Source organism: Lissotriton vulgaris, chromosome 6 (genome assembly GCF_964263255.1).
Source record: "Lissotriton vulgaris chromosome 6, aLisVul1.2, whole genome shotgun sequence".
NCBI lineage: Eukaryota > Metazoa > Chordata > Amphibia > Caudata > Salamandridae > Lissotriton > Lissotriton vulgaris.
Genome location: NC_141694.1, coordinates 872295843 through 872312203, shown reverse-complemented (window position 1 = coordinate 872312203; position 16361 = coordinate 872295843). Strand labels below are relative to the sequence as shown.

The following is a 16361-nucleotide window of genomic DNA, read 5'->3' as shown; positions in this document are numbered from 1 at the left end:
CATGCCCCCGAGTGATGTGGTCATGCCCCCGAGTGATGTGGTGATGCCCCCGAGTGATGTGGTCATGCCCCCGAGTGATGTGGTGATGCCCCCGAGTGATGTGGTGATGCCCCCGAGTGATGAGGTGGTGTCCCCGAGTGATATGGTGGTGTCCCCGAGTGATGTGGTGGTGTCCCCGAGTGATGTGGTGGTGTCCCCGAGTGATGTGGTGGTGTCCCCGAGTGATGTGGTGGTGTCCCCGAGGGATGTGGTGGTGTCCCCGAGTGATGTGGTGGTGTCCCCGAGTGATGTGGTGGTGACCCTGAGTGAACTGGTGCTGATACTTCCCATGCCAAGTAACCTTCTTCCGGAGCAGCGTCCCCCACAGTCTGGCACACTTGATAAGTTATACACGTTGTCTGGCAAGTGACCAGTTGCTGCTAGTTGTTTTGAGCTGACCCGGTATTCGATGACACAATGTCAGTCTCCCGGAAGGAGGAAGTTGGGCAGCCTGTCCGTAAAAAGATGCTGCCTTCCAGAACTGGAGCTCTATTTATTGCCTGTCTGCGTGTATGTGTATTCATTTTAAATTCCCATGACATGTAAAGTGCTTTGCACCTCGGGCCCATCCTCGCATTGCTATTCGTGACGTGCAACAGCCAGGAAGCAATGACTGGAGGGGGTGGAGTGGGAGTTTTCAGCAGATTCCATGTCGCGATAGTAGTCCAAGCTTAGTGCTCTGGGCAGCAAATCCGCTGGGTGAAGTCGCACGCCTACAGCATGACCCAGAGAGCTGTGCACAAGCCATCTACGTCACTTTCTCGACTCTCAAAATAGATGCGTTATTCCAGTTTGAGTGAAAAGCGGGAAACTGCAGGGTTTTTCTAGTAAAATCCTCTTAAGCAGAAGGGCACTCAAATTGAGTAATGACAAATAGCACATGTAAATAAATGGGTTTAAGTTGCACAAACTTAGCTGTGGAGTAACTGATCGCTGTTTAACAAAAGGGGAATACAGTGGATCAACAGCAGAGCACAAGCCCTAAACAATCTCTCTGCATTGCTGTGGCGGGGGGGATGGGGTGGGGGAGGGGGGGGGGGGGAGGGGCATTCCCTTGAAGTCAGACAAATGGTGGAATGGTGTTGTGCGAGCGGCTTCCTTTCAAGTCTGATGGCGGTGGAGCAAATGGCAAGCGCGGGCCCGGCGCACATGCACTCACATGCTTCTTATATTTATTGGACAGTTTACCCAATTAGCTTGTAAGAGAAATAAATATTTTTTTAAATAAGAGACTGTGAGAGATCTATATATACAGAGGCTTAATTAACAAGCAATGGGGGAAGAGGAGGCAGCTGAGAAATGAAGCAAAGGGCAGCTGACAGAGTGCCTTGGTGGACTTCAAGCGCACCCTAAAGACGTACACGCAGGCAGACTTTGGCACTAGGATGGGATGAACACATACATTTGTGCGCGTTAACAGAGTGATAACTAAGGAGAGTAAAGCATGTGAAACCTCAACGCACTCACACCGGCCGGCAGTGCAAGAATCCAATGCTGATACATGGAAAGTCAAGCGTGATGGTCACTAATTTTCACTTAATTTCTGCTGCTTCCAGCCTTTCCAGTCAGTCATGTTTATTCTGTTATGTACTTACTGCATTAGATTTCTGCAGTTAGAGGAAGCGGCTTTGAATGCCTTGATAAGGTCAGTAAACAACCGAGGGCTAATAAAATACCGAAGAGCACGCGCTGAATCATTCCCTCCTAGTTTTACAGTACATTCTTTTTGATTTTTCGTACTGAACATGTATGCATACATATTTTTCATTAGTGCAAAAAATTAAAGCATTATTTTTCTAAACGGCCACCTACTGTAATATCTGCAGCCTGACTGAATAGTAATTAACCTCCTGACATCAGCACAAGGCCCTTTTGACAAAGAATGTACCGGTGACCCCTGGGGTAATAAACTGGAAATTGCAATCACGGTGCCTTCGCCCATAATTATAAATGATTGCAAGGCACTGCTGCTGCGATTGTCATTGTAGAGAGTGCTTGCTGTTAAAGGGAAAACACAACACGTTGAAATGCACCTGGACTTAGAAAGTCTAAATGTAGGTCCGATAAATGCTTTTGTTATTTGTAAGACTGAAGGGTGGCCCCAAATGATATATTTTGCTTGACAATCGCCTACATTTCGGAAAGGAAGTCTGTGGTATAGATCTATCTGTAAACATAATCACCCAGCCACAATAATGCCAGCTTGATTGCATGAGGTCACACGGTCATGAAGATCTTTACATCAAGCGGGTGAGTGTGCTTAGATACTGCATAGCATGCTGTGATGTCAGCCTTCATATACATAGGGCACCATTCTTCAGAAACGTAAAAAAATGTTTTTATATTTTTTGACTCTTGATGTATTTTGTGTGATAAGTAATCCCAAGTTACGCAAAGAGTGCTCTGAAAGCAAGTTTATTACACGCACCCCACAGCACGTTTTGGGAGGGACATAAGACATCTTGTATCCGGCGCTCGAAGGGTTGGCCCTAGGACATCCCCACAATCAGACCCTGGTCCCACGGACAGCAGCAGACAGATGGTAAAGCCATCGAGGGGCGGGCTGAGTATCTAACTGTGTTTCTGTGCTTCGAACTACAAAATGACGTCACCACCATGACGTTTGTAGTTCAACGTGCGATGTTGATCCAGCCTTGTTACCCTTGCAGTAAACATAATGAAACAAGAGCCGCATCAAACCTAAACAAGCACAGACAGAGGAATGCGGATTAAATAAAGCAGAGAGCTGGAAACAAAGCGAGCGACAGCCGCTGGTGGAAAGAAGCTGATAGTTGGAGAGTGGTGAGGGGACGGAATCAAAGACAGGAGCAAAGCCATTAAAAAAACAAGTAAGCCAATTGGGGAAAGAAAGAGCAGGAAGGGCAAACATGGGCCGCATGCTGGCAAATGTTGACCCTCAGATCACGTGAAAAATAATCACTTCAGAGCGCATTGCTTTGAAGTCTCATGGCCGGGGGCGGGGTAGCAGCTTGGGAGGCATTCCATTAAAGTCTGGTGCTGAGAGGCTGATGGGTTTGACGTGGACGCGCGTCTCACACGAGTGCATCACATGAACTGCAGGGAATCCGCTTGGTCAAGAGTTTGTTTCCCCTACTATATGTTCGAGCTATTAATCCCTGCGGGATATAATAGCTCGACCTAACATACCAGCTCAAACATTGTTTTTTAAAGTCTTATCTATTCAGTCTTACATTGCCCTCCAGAAAGGCAATTTAAAAGGTGCTTCTGAAGCCCCACGTATAGCAAAGAGCAAATCCAAACCTCCAATCCGGACCTAAAATATGAATAGTCACACCTTTTTAGTACAAGTATGCTTTTTTTTATTGCTGTGTGCAGGAACATTGATGCACACAGCAGAAAACAAGCATGCATGTGCATGCTTCTTTTAACATACACCATTCTACACTTGGTATTAAAAGGTCTGCTATTAATAAAATAGTCTCCTTTAGGTCATTGGATCCATTAAAAACAAAATTATTTAAGATCAATAACATTTTCAATAGTATCTGTTTTGATTTCTTAACATTTGTTTATTTAACAGTTTTATATGGCTCCGAGCACCAACATGTAGGAGAGCATTTTACAAAGAACAGCATTTACTCAAAGATTATGCAGATAACACAGTAACACAAATCCGATGGTCAGTAAAATATTCATAGAATTAGTAAATATTACAACGTAGCAAATTATAGGAGGGAAACCAGGGAAGAGGGCAATGAGAACTAGAAAGAAGTACGTAGTAGAGTATAATGAGTAAAAGTGGGCTAGTCAAGGTGGAGAAGGAAAAGGAAGTCAGGACTAGAGAGTAGGAGAAAGGGATGCAGAGAGGGATTTCGTAGGAAGTAAGAGATGGAAGGAGGTGAATTACAGCAAGACAAGAGCTATGGGTAGGATGGTGGATGGAGGGCAAGGGAATAGAGAAGGACATGGAAGGGAGGGAGAGCTGGAGCGAAAAGGAGAGAGCAGGAACTGTAGGCAGATGGCAAGGACAAATTAGTGTGAGAGAGCAAAAGTGAGAGGACGGATCGTAGCAAACGAGAAAGTGAACAAGCTTTGGTATATGCGTTAGGTTTCGGCTATGGGATTAATAATAAGCTAAGAGGTGTGGGAGCAGTGTATGAGTGCAGGGAGAATGGTATGAGTGCCCTCTGTGCAGGGTGAGCAGTGCATAGTGAAACTGCCTGAATGTACGGTGATTGATGTGCGTTCAGTGCAAAATGAGAAATGTGAGTGTACAGGGTGAGAGATTACCCTGCTCAAGGTAAGTGGTGTGCGAGTATAGGGTTGAGATATGTCAATAGTGTAAGTGCAGGATGAGTGGTTTGAGTTCAGGGTGAGAAGTATGTCAATGGTGTGTAAGTGTAGAGTCAGCACTATGGATGAGCAGTATCTGAATGCCAGCGCAATGGCACAGTAAACGGCGGGTGATTGTGCAGGTTGAGCGGTGTCTGAGTGTGATAGAAATGTATGTAAGAGTTGCTCAAAGTTACAAAATTAGGCAAAACCATGCTGTGTCCTGATATGCCGGAAACAGCTGCCTGGGTACTGCTCACCTTGTCTGTTCTGCCACACGTGGCATCTGTGCAGTGCAGGAAAGAGAGACAAAGGCAGGAAAATCAATAATGGGAAGCAAGAAGATACAGGTTTAAGAGAAAAGAAAGAGGGGTCAGCGAGCAAGAAAGATATCAAAGAGAAAAGAAATGTATGAAATTTAGATAGTGAAAACGAAAGAACAGAAAGAGTTTTGGATGAATCAATTAAGGTTTAGGAGTTGGAGTTTGGGATGAATCAAATACGTTTTGGGAGGTTCTGGTCACAGCTATTGGCATTGTCAATGTTTTATTTATCCATTTGGTACAGCTGCACTGCTTCTGTGCCACATATCGGAATGGATGGTTCTGCACATCAGAGCTTTTCTTTGGTCGATTTCACCAATGCTGCACAGCAGCTGCGCAGCTGTACACCATGTTAAAACCCAATGACAAAGTCAATGAGACACGGACAGCCATGTTCCCTGCACAGTATTTCTAAAAGAGCAGCTCAACTGTGTACATGTCAAACATGCAACAAGGAAGGGGGTTGGCAAAGACTAGCGTATTTGCATATTTCCAAAGCAATGTCTTTTTCGAGTGCCCTTTCGTGTCTGTAGGAGGGAGAGAGCTTGCTTTTTTGGGTTGAATGTGGTAAGGTGGACAAGGAGAGACTTGGGACACGCAGGAACGGGGAACATGGCGGTCAGTAGCTAGATGCTAGCTGTCGCGGGCGCCATTACGGGAAGACATCGATGAAAGAGCAGTAGAAACGGCGGAAAACGGCATATGCGGAAAAATGTCGAAATGAAGCCTGTACCTGCGGAGCTCCAGGGCGATTAATAATGGTGGCGGAGTCCGTTTTTTTGCTGGAAACGAGCCGGAGACCTGAGCGCGGGACCACGGGGACACACTGGAGTGAGGCAGCGGGAAGCCTCCAGCGGATCTGGCGGGCTGGATCGGGGGCAGAGTCAGTACAAGCAGAGCTTGCTTGAAGGAAGTGGAAGAGGGGGGGGGGCTGAGGAGAGAGGTCTGAGTAGAGCTGAGAAATGGCAGGAACACCAGAAGACCCGAGAGCTGAGCTAGGAGAGGTGTGAAGTGTGAAGCAGTGGGCGGGGGAGCGGATCCCTTTGAAGCACGGCCTCGCGGCCGTGAAGAAGTGTGAACATCAGGGATATGCGCGAGGCAGGCGGATGGGAAAGCGCGTGCAGCAGGGGGCGGAGCGGATCGAAGTGAAGCTGCTGGTGGCAATGATGCGAGGCAGGCGGATGGAAGCGCGTGCACGGACACATGCACTCGTCGAAATCCGCCGCCTGGTTTAGCTTTCCTGATCCAACCCTATAATTCTTCCCTATCCATTCCTTGCGGAAGGGGATAGGCAAGACCTAAAAAAGAGGGCAGTTTAAGGAAGAAGGTGGGGGGAGCCCTCAACAGCACCTTATCTATGAATCTCAAAAAATAACAGAATTTATAAAGGATTACAACTCGCCTATCTGCATGGCCGATGAAATGGCCACCAAGAACACAGCCCTGAAGGTCAGGAACTTCACCTCAACTGACTCGATTGGTGCAAATCGCTTGAAAAGTGGTTGTTGCCTGCTGGAACATGGTCTTTTCAGTGGAAGGAGCACCACAGCCACGCCCCTACCACAAAAGGGTTGATTAGATTGCTATCTATCTATCTGCCCTCTTGTTACCAAAAAACGTAGGACGTGCAGCCTGCTCTGGTGCCAAAAGCTTGTCATCTTCAGCTGATTTCTTTACCATGTCCTTCAAAGGAATTCCAAACAACTTCAACCCGGAGACCAGACTCTATCAGAAAACCATTCTGAGCCACTTCAGACTTCAACAATTTTAACCCTAACTGGCACCTAGCTACTATGGAACATCCTGCATTTGACGCAGCTGGATCCACTGAAACAAAAGAAACCTGCTGCTCAATCGTAGCCAGAGTAGGAGAAATGTCCTTCCCCTGATCCATCAGTTCTGCAAGATCGCACATTAAGAATATGCTGCAGCTTTAAGGGCAAAATTAGGAGCTGCAAATGTACACTTTACCGCCCCAGCCAACCTTTTATCAACAGGGTCTGCAGGACAAGTGTTCTCTGAAAAGATTGTTTCTTGGGATGCCAACCCAGCCATCAAGCAATCAACCTTAAGAGATGCCAGAAATGTGTCTGCAAAGTCCTGCAACGGATACGGTTTGGCCAAGAATCATGGAAAGCATATTTGTCCACATCCTTCCATTCATTCTCCGACACTTTCTTCACAGATGAATGGAGCAGGAGGGACTCAGCCTCTTTACATTGGCATTAGGACAAGAAATCCTCACTTTCCTAATGCAAAACAGCATCGGGAAAAAACGGATTCTGGCGAATGTGCTGACAGAACACCTTCAACTTAGGACCTTGCTCATATTGCCCTTTAAGCTTAGCCTTCTCTTCCGAGTCAAAATCTGCAAGGTTCACTGCCTCCATACAAGGACTCTTAGCTGGAGAACAGGTTCCCTTTCACGAAAAGCAGCTGCCATTGCTGCCTGTATCATCTACTGAATTTCAGCCAAGGAAGGAGTCACCTCAGGAGCCCCAGGCTCCTCGGCATTGTGGGTTTTCTCCAACACTTTACCACTAGTCTCATTAATGCAAGCAGTAAACCACTACAGTAAGCAGGCAAAACGTTCCTGCTTATATAGTTGCTAGGAAACCAAAAATATGAGACTTCAAAAGTAACGTAATTGCCAAGCAACCGCCCCACAACACCTTGCGCTTGTTGCTGCAATGTAAACGGAGCTGAATGAAGCGTGCACGTTGAGGGATTACAATAAAATGCCGTCATTGGCTGCTCGTGCACGCTGCTCGCATAGCAAGCCCTTTCAAGAAGACTGACCCAACAACGCTCAGTCATGGAGAGCGCTCAGCAGGGTATGCAACACCCACAAACTCAACAAAGAAGAAGCTGGGCTTCCAGGTAACGGGGAGCACTGTGGGTACTAACGTGAAAAATCGACAATTTAAAAAAAACTGTGGTATAATCAACAAACAGCCCCAAAATTTGTGTGGTACGGCAATACCACAACCTCACTGGACCCACAAGTCTGCTGCGGCAAAACCTCTATCCCCCACTTATCTGCACAAATGAAAGAAGAAACTTGCAAAGTTAGTTTGCAGAAACTAAAAAAACAGAAGGAGCTCTAGTTGCAGTTCCTTTTTTAGGACTTAGGTGGGGAAGAGGAAGTCGGCCATATTGGAGGGATGGGAGAATACTGTGCTAACTTTTAACTTGGAAGTTTCTGTAGGGAGACTAAAGATCATGGTGTATTTACTGTGGCGAGGAAGGTGGACAAGGAGGTGGTGAGGGTGAGTAATAAATGCATGGGTACGTTTATGATAAAAGTAAGGTTGAGGGTAGATGAGATGTATTAAAGCATGAGTGGATGGATGGAGATCTGAGTGAGGTGGATACATAGGTATGGGTGGAATGGATACAATACACAGATGAGTGTGTTGGTGACTCACTGTGATTAGATGGATGAGTAGTAAACTGGATGTGAATGGCTAGACAGATTATTTTCCCAGCTCGCCAGCAGACTAACATTTATCTCGGTTGGCACAGCTGCCAAGTGGCCTAAGTCATGTGTGGCACCTTTATCCAGTCCTGGATATTTAACAACCAGCACATTACATCCTGCAACTGTAAGTTTCACCTTTAACATGGAAGACATCCAATCAAGGGGAAGGGCACAAGGAGTGAGACTTCTCGTGCAGTGCCATTAGAAGAGATATATTGGCATAATGAATGACCTGAGGAGGGATGAAACTGTTGCCCACCCTTCAGCAGCTGTAGAAACTATGAATCTGATTCACATCCGCACTTGCTGATGTAATACAATATCTGGGCAGATTGGTATAATATTGTTTGAAGGCAGTGTCAATAATGCATGGAATGAGTGCTGCGTACACTTCGGTACAACATTCTAGCTTTTATTCATTGTCTTATGAATTTTCAGTAGGTGACCGGTGAATCTAGCCAGGTCCGAACCAGTACTGGTTGTGTGCATTACCTTTTTTTCTGATTCTGCGAGGTGAAAAGTGTAGTTGTGTATTTCACCTGTAGCTGGAGATAAGAGCTTTTTATTTAAACAGGAAAGTTATGCATATAACACTATATGACCTACTCACCAGCTTCAAAAGGGAAATTGTCCATCATCTGAAGGCCACCAATAACTAGCACATCTGGTCTAAAACTGGAAAGATGTAACCTGAATTCTTCCAATGAATCTATCATGGGATTATGAACATCACTGTGCACTATGTATCTGAAAGAAGGAACAGGTATCATTTAATACATCGCAAAATGGCCAGAAAGCAATGTCTAGAGGTACTGATTTGATACAGAACCTGTCATGATCCATCACATTCGCTGGACACACTCTTTAACTAGACATTTCATTAACAGAAAGTTTACTTCAATAGACCACTGGGACCTATGTTCAATGATACGGTAGTACACACTCCTCTTGACAAAGATACCTACTAGCTTTTATCTCCAGACTTAGCAATGTGCAATAGAAATCTAAGTGACGAAAATAAAGCAATGCTGTGGCCCAATGCACAAGTCTCAGAGAAAATATGGGTTTATATTACATTCCATCCAAAAGGGACCTGGCCTGGCAGTTTGGCTGGACTGCTCTAACTGGAGCAGGATCAAGTCTGTTTTACATGAGAATTGTCTCTTTGGAGTGACACAGGGCAGGGCCAAAAAGAACACGTTACTTATCTTCAGTAATGCCCCCTCTGGTGGATAGCTAAAATAAAAATTCCTCACCTTTAGAATATCACCCAGGCGTCACACTGGCTCTGGAGAACGTATTTCAGCGATGCTCCTGTGGACTGATATTTGAAGTTGTGCAGCTGTGTGCTGGTTCCATACCTCCCGGAAGTGATAGAGTGGAATCACATATAAGTGCTAACCCTGCGTGGTGCGGACACCAGTTTCTAACTTGGGACATTTTTAGATGTTAAAAAGACCACTCCACAGAACGGGAACTGTGGACAGCAACAAGGAATCTGTGGTGGGATAGTGAAACCTCCAGATAGCGCATTATAGAAGGCAAGTATGTTTCTCTGCTGATGGCTACTTATAAGCAAAGATTCCTCCCCTTTAGAATAGATACCAAAATAGAACCTTCCAAACGTGGCGGGTCTGAGAGTTGGATGGAAAGCAAAAAGTCCTGCAGAATTGACCGGGTGAAGGGTCTTCTGCTGGACATTTCTGTAAAGGCAGTGGGGATTTGTGGACACATGCACCGAAAACCACGTCACAGACGAGCAGACACCCAATACATTAACGCCGTCATAGTCTGCCCCTGGGTTTGGAGAATCAATATTGAGACTCTGGTAAGGAGTGCAAAGATTTCTTCTTTTTGAAGCAAATACGAGTATCACAGTCACTGTGTGTTGGGTGCCTCATCTGGGTAAAAAAAATCACAATGTGAATAATGCTGATATTTTTGAGGGGGCGATCCTGACAGAAGATGAATCATTAACAATGCAATAGGTTTAATCTTTGTAGGTACGCCTCGGAGTGTGTCTACCAAGGGCGAATGTTGCCAATTTCTATCCCTACCATGTAGTTATTAACTAGGAGGGACTGTAGTATAAGGGGTTTGTATCCTGAGGGAAGCAATTGACCCGGTTGGACAGTTGGTATAGGCTGAAACATGTCAGTACATGCAGACAGGGTAACAGAGACATAGTTTTTCTGATATATCCGATCATATCATTGTTTTTTTAATAACACCAACGGGGGCCAATAATAAAGATGCGGGGGTACCTACCTAGACAGTTTATTATTTTTCTTTCTGCAATAGTGATCCCTCACGAAATACATTTCTGAAAATATGTGCTCCACCATGAGTATTGGTCTGCGCCAGAGTGTGTCAGCTGCCCTATGATGAAGCATGCAACTACTAGTGGGTGAGGGCAATTTTAACAACCCTATGGGTTGTCCATCAGGATCTTCTTCCCCTTTTTCTTTGATGTCTCATTTGCACGGGGCCGCAGTACTTCCCTTTTAGTGATGTCAAGAGCCTTCAACTCCTGCTTCAACAACAGAATCACAGAAGATCATTCACTCTAAGAAGTGCCCATTTCACTGATACAGCAATGTCATGATGGCACTGCACATGCAATGGAACCAGCTCCAAGGGATGCAACAAGTCCTGGGAGGAAAACATACTGCTTGCCTTGGGAACTCCCAACTGCATGAGGCAGAATATGTGCAAAAGCCCTGTAGCATCTTATAGGCTCCTGTACTGGATCAAAAGAGGGCAATGGTGGAGTGCACAATAGCTATAGGAAAGAGTGAAAAAAAGATCAGAAAATGTTTAGGTGATAAAAGAGAAGGGGAGTATAGAAAAGGGTTCGGAGGGAAAAGAGGGGGCAGGGATGGAAGGGAAGAGAGAAGGGAGAAAAGGCGCAGGGATGGGAGGGAGAAGAGAAAAAACATTGTGGGAAGAAGAAAGTGCAAGGGTGGATCAGAGAAGTAACAGCAGGGGCATGTGAAAGAAGGAAGAGAGCAAGGCTAAGGAAAGAAGGAAGCCTATAAGAATAGAGAAAAGGAAGATCGCAAGGTCGGGGGGAGAAGCAGATAGAAATCTGGAAACAGTAAGAGTTCAAGGGAAGGGGAAGAAAGACTAAGATGGTTAAAGAATGAATAGGGTGGTAAAAGAATGAAGGAAGGGGGCAATATGCAAGAAGTAGGGCAGTGAAAAGGTGTGGGATAAGATGAACTTCAAAGTAATTTTTTATTTTTTTTATTGTTTGATTAATTAAAATCTTACAATACTTCCATTACAAAAACATTTTCAATTTATACAATACAATACAATAAAAAAAGAAGGCATTTCTTTTATCCTTAAAATTGAGATGACTGGACTTAGATAAATATATAATAACATTTTTTTAAAATTATCTATTTATTTATTTATGATTTCATAAAAGCTTTTTTCCTCGTCTACTTTTCTAATTCGGTGGTTATAATTTTTAAAAATTTTACAAAGGCAACGTTCATAACTATATCATTTGGTTCAAGACACATTTTCAATGCCTGCCTGCATGTTCTTGTGGCCCGAAGATTAAAATGAGGTTTAAGTAATGCACATCTTTCCCTGCTAAGGCCAGGACAGATACATAGGAGATGGACAATATTTTCTTCTCCACCTTTGCAAAGTCTACACAATAAACTGGAGTTAGTTTTTTCCCATGGCAAAGCGTGACTAAGGCCTGGCAGAGTTCCAAATCTTGCATTCATGAAACATTGTTTACTTTTTTCAGACCACGGTATCTCCAAGTATTCTTGCACTTTCTTTTTTTCATATCCATTTATTACTGTCCACGCGTGCTTTCTTTTTGCCAGCACGTTTTTATCATGTAATAGTGATAAGTAACTGGTTGTTCGATTCACTATTTTTTTTAAACGATCCATTGTTTATTGTATTGTTCCATATAGGCATCAGTGAAAACTCCTCTAGTGCATCATGAAGATATCTCCCAGCACGTGATTTTTTATTATTATTTACTTCTTGCCAGAGTATTTGTGAAATTTGATTATCATGGTCATTTTTAAACCTATACCACATTTTAATAAACTGACCTTTTCTCGCTAATTCTTGATTGGTCAAACCAAATTCCAGTCTTATTTGTGCTGGTGAAGCATTCTTTGGAAGGTGGAAGAGAGATCTATATACTTTAGAAAGTGCCTTATTAATTGGTGCCGCATCCTTGCCCATTAGTGCCTCACTTCCATATGTAATAGTTGGGAGCAATTTAGCACCTATGATTTTCAATAGTGGGCCATAAGTTAAACTTCCAAGGGATTTTTGTGCTATCTTGAATGCTGCTGTTAGTGAGTTGGCTTGCCTTTGGATGTCCTGTTTCTGTAGGAGATAATTTCCCTTCTGGTCAAACAGTACCCCCAGGTATTTGTACACCTCTATTTGTTCAAGTTGATTATTTCCCATGTACCATTTGTTTTTTTGTCTCATATTTTTGTTCCTGGATACCACCATAATTTTTGTTTTGGTTTCGTTAATAACCATTCCATTTTCGTTTGCATACAAGAGTGTACTGTTGATTAAGCGCTGGAGACCTATTTTGGTGTGGCTTAATAGGATCGCATCGTCCGCATACATCAAGTTGGATATCAATTTTCCCCCCAGCTTAGGGGGATGTGCATTAAGGTCGTTCAGGTTGACTGATAGGTCTCCTAAAAATAGATTAAAAACGAGGGGGGCCAGAACACATCCCTGCTTCAGCCCTTCCAATGCAGGAATTTCCTTTGATAATGTCTGACCATCTCCCATCCTTACTCTCACCCAGGTTTTGTTGTGCAGCAACTGTATAAGTTTTAGTAGCGCAGCCGGGATGCCTTTTTCCAAAAGTTTTTTCCACAATAGATTTCTTTGCACACAGTCAAAAGCAGACTTAAAGTCTACAAAGCATAGATATAAGGGCAATTTTATTCTCAGTGATTTTTCAGTTGTTAGCGATAATGCCATGATGTTTGTCATTGTTCCAAGCCCTTTAATGAATCCAGTTTGATTCATTGGTAAAATATTGTTTTCCGTTACCCATTCATTTAGTTTGTTTAAGAGCACTCCAGCAAACAGTTTAGCATCTGTGTCTTGTAAGGTAATAAGTCTGTAGTTCTCTGCAAGAGACCAATTACCTTTCTTATATATAGGAGAGATTAAAGATCCTCGCCACGAATCAGGGATTTTTCCCGTCTCTATCACTTCATTGAATACCTTTACTAGGTACGTCGACCAAAAATCAGGATTTTCTTTATATAGGGCAAATGGGATCCCGTTTGGTCCAGGCGCCCCATCTTTCTGCTTCTTAATCAATCTTATCAAATGCATTTTAGACATTACAAATTGTTCTTGCATCTCATCACTGGTTGTAAAGCTGTTTTGCATACTCACAGCGATTTTTACTGCACCATTGTTGTTTAGATGTTTTTCTAGGAAAGTTGCCCATTCTTGTTCGGTTATTGATGACGAGACTACCAATTTGCTTGGCCGTACTAATCTGTTTATAATTTTCCAGAGTTCTCTCGCATTAGCCTGTTTACTTGCATGTAATAGTTTGGACCATAATTCCTCTTTTGCTTGATATTTCTCATTCCATATAAGTTTCTTGAGGTGCTGGTTCAGAGTTTTTAAGTTACTCAAGGTCTCCTCACTAGTCATTTTGGAATTTTGTTGTCTTCTTATCCTATTCCGTGCTCTTTTTAACTTTGTTATTGTATAGGGGAGATTCATGTGCGAGTCTCTGCTTCCTTATTCAACCTCATATTGCTTGGGTTACTCCGGGAATGGGGTTTCACTAATTTTCTGGTAAATTCCACCCATTGATCAACGGCTGACTCATTCCTATTTTCAGTGAAGCAACTCTTTATAATATTTTCAACTTTTTCATTCATGCTGTCCTTATTGAAATTGGTCCAAATTAATTTTTTATCATTTATCGTTCCAGTAAGACCTGGCATAGTATAATATTGTTGGTTCGTATTGTTTGTAATATTGGTGGTTATTATCTGCTGGCAGTGGTCACTGTCTTCGACTTTAACCAACCTATAAGAGATTATGTTCTGAAATATATTCAGTGAGACCAGTGTATAATCAATTCTGGAGCTTATATTTTGGGCTATATATGTATTTGCAGGGGGACTATCATCTTTAAATCGTCCATTAAGGACTCGCAAACCCAGCGCTTCCATATCCTTAACGAAAGTTGTCCCTATATGATTTCGCCCCTTAATGCTCGAAACGCCAGGCTGCTCTTGCTGCAGTATTAACCATTGTTGGTCCTGGGATTGTGTTACATCATCCCTTATAAATGGTGTTAATAGGTTCAGATTAAAATCCCCAGTCATCACATAGTCTACTAATGGGTTATTTAACATTTGTTCCATCAGTATAGTATTAATGGTAGCACACATATCCATTCTGCTCGTTTTTGTGGGTTGGATGTATACGTTGATCAAAATTATTGACCTATTATTTTGCTCAGTATTTTTGTATTTCATTTTTACTATGAGAATGGTTTTACTATTAGTTGCAATTTTTTCATGTTCTGCTTGCAAGCTGCAGGAGACAAATGTTGCTAGCCCCCCACTTGCTCGACCGTGTCTGCGATTTTTTATTGCGTTTTCATAGTAGCCTACATATCCATTCAGTGCAAACGGGTGGAGTTCCCAGGTTTCTTGTAAAAGTATGATTTGACATGTTGTGGGTATACATCTTATTTGCGAGTTAGAAAGTTTGGACCCTACTCCATTTATGTTCCACGAACACATTCCCAACTTAGCTGTTTTTGATTCGAAAATTGGTTTTTTAATCCTTCATTGTTCATCCTTGTTATGCAAGGCTTGCACAATCCATTTTTCATTTATTCCTGGTGTAATATCTTTCATGGAAGGTGGGGATGCCACTCCTGATGAACCAATGGATCTACCCCGAGCATTCCTAAGTACAGTTCCTTTTTGTTTGGTGTTTTTCTCTGTTTGGACCAAGTTTGCCTCTTTGATGAACGGGATTGGATACACTTTCGGGGCCTGCTTTATAATAACTATTCCCCAGGCCTTAAATGTTGGAATTTCTTTCAGTATTTGATCTGCTATTGTAATCGAATTAACCGTGACCAGTGTACTTTCTTTGGAACTGTTCTTATCAGCAATAAATTCAATGGAGTTAATGTCATCATTCTTGATATTGTTTAATGCTGGGATTGATTTGAATAATCTGAGAATATTCCCTCTATTCAGTGTATCGCATTTACCTCTGGATTCATATTCAGGGTTAAATATCAGTTGAATTTTCTCCGCTACCACTTGATTTTCTTTACGTGATGAGTCCTTTATTTGGTTTGTTTTATATCTAATTGTTTTTTCTCCTTCTCGTTTTTCAATTACTAATTGGTCCCAAAAAGGAGATTTAATTTTATCCTCCACTATTGTTTCAGAGTTCCTTCTAAGTACGTCATTGTTGATTCTCATCAAACATGGCTCTATGTTACCATTATAAAGCCCGTCTTGTTGGTCGGAGGATTTACTCATTGTTTTTAGTGACAGACTTTCCCTTCGTATGATCCTGTTTTGAGTCCTTCACCTGGGCTTCAACTTTCTCAATTTTGTTTTGGTTTATAAGAGGAGGGTTTATTCTTGCCATCTCATTTAATCTTATTTCATTTTGGCTTTTTTTATCCACATTGTGTAATAGTTGTTCCTGTGGTGGCTCTTGTAAGAATATTGAGTATACTTTCTTAGGCTCTTTGGTGGACAATTGAGGACTTTTTCTTTCCTTACTTTTTTCTTCTTCTTGTTTCAGAACTCTATTTTTTGTTGGACCCTCAGATTTTATTGTTTCTTCTTGTTCCTGAAGATTAGACTATTTTGTCCTCATTTTTCTGGAGGTTAAACTTTTGATTTTTTCTTGCCTTACGTAATTTTTTCCTTTGCCTTTTTGTCATAGTATAACCGTTTGAGTCTTGTCTCTTACAGTCATATTCTCCTATTTCTACTGTATTTATATCTTCGTGCATTACATTATTTTGGTTGTTAACAGATAAAGGGTCACTTACATCATATGTTTCTTCTTTGTCCTCTGACAACCTTACTACTACTTTTTCTTCTTTGTTCGTTTTAGGGGTAATTTTGACCTCCTCCATATTAACTATATCCCTATCTTTATTTTTCCTTATACCCAGTTCA

The 16361-nt window shown here is 42.6% G+C and overlaps 1 protein-coding gene across 1 annotated transcript in view; it reads right to left on the bottom strand.

The window, feature by feature from the left end:
* LOC147708096 (ADP-dependent glucokinase-like) overlaps positions 1 to 16361 on the bottom strand; it is a 172919-nt gene that overhangs the window by 27257 nt on the left and 129301 nt on the right. Inside the window, exon 5 of the mRNA XM_086926869.1 lies at positions 8768 to 8904. Within this exon, the coding sequence (XP_086782995.1) occupies positions 8768 to 8904 (137 nt within the window). The remainder of the gene's footprint in view (positions 1 to 8767; positions 8905 to 16361) is intronic.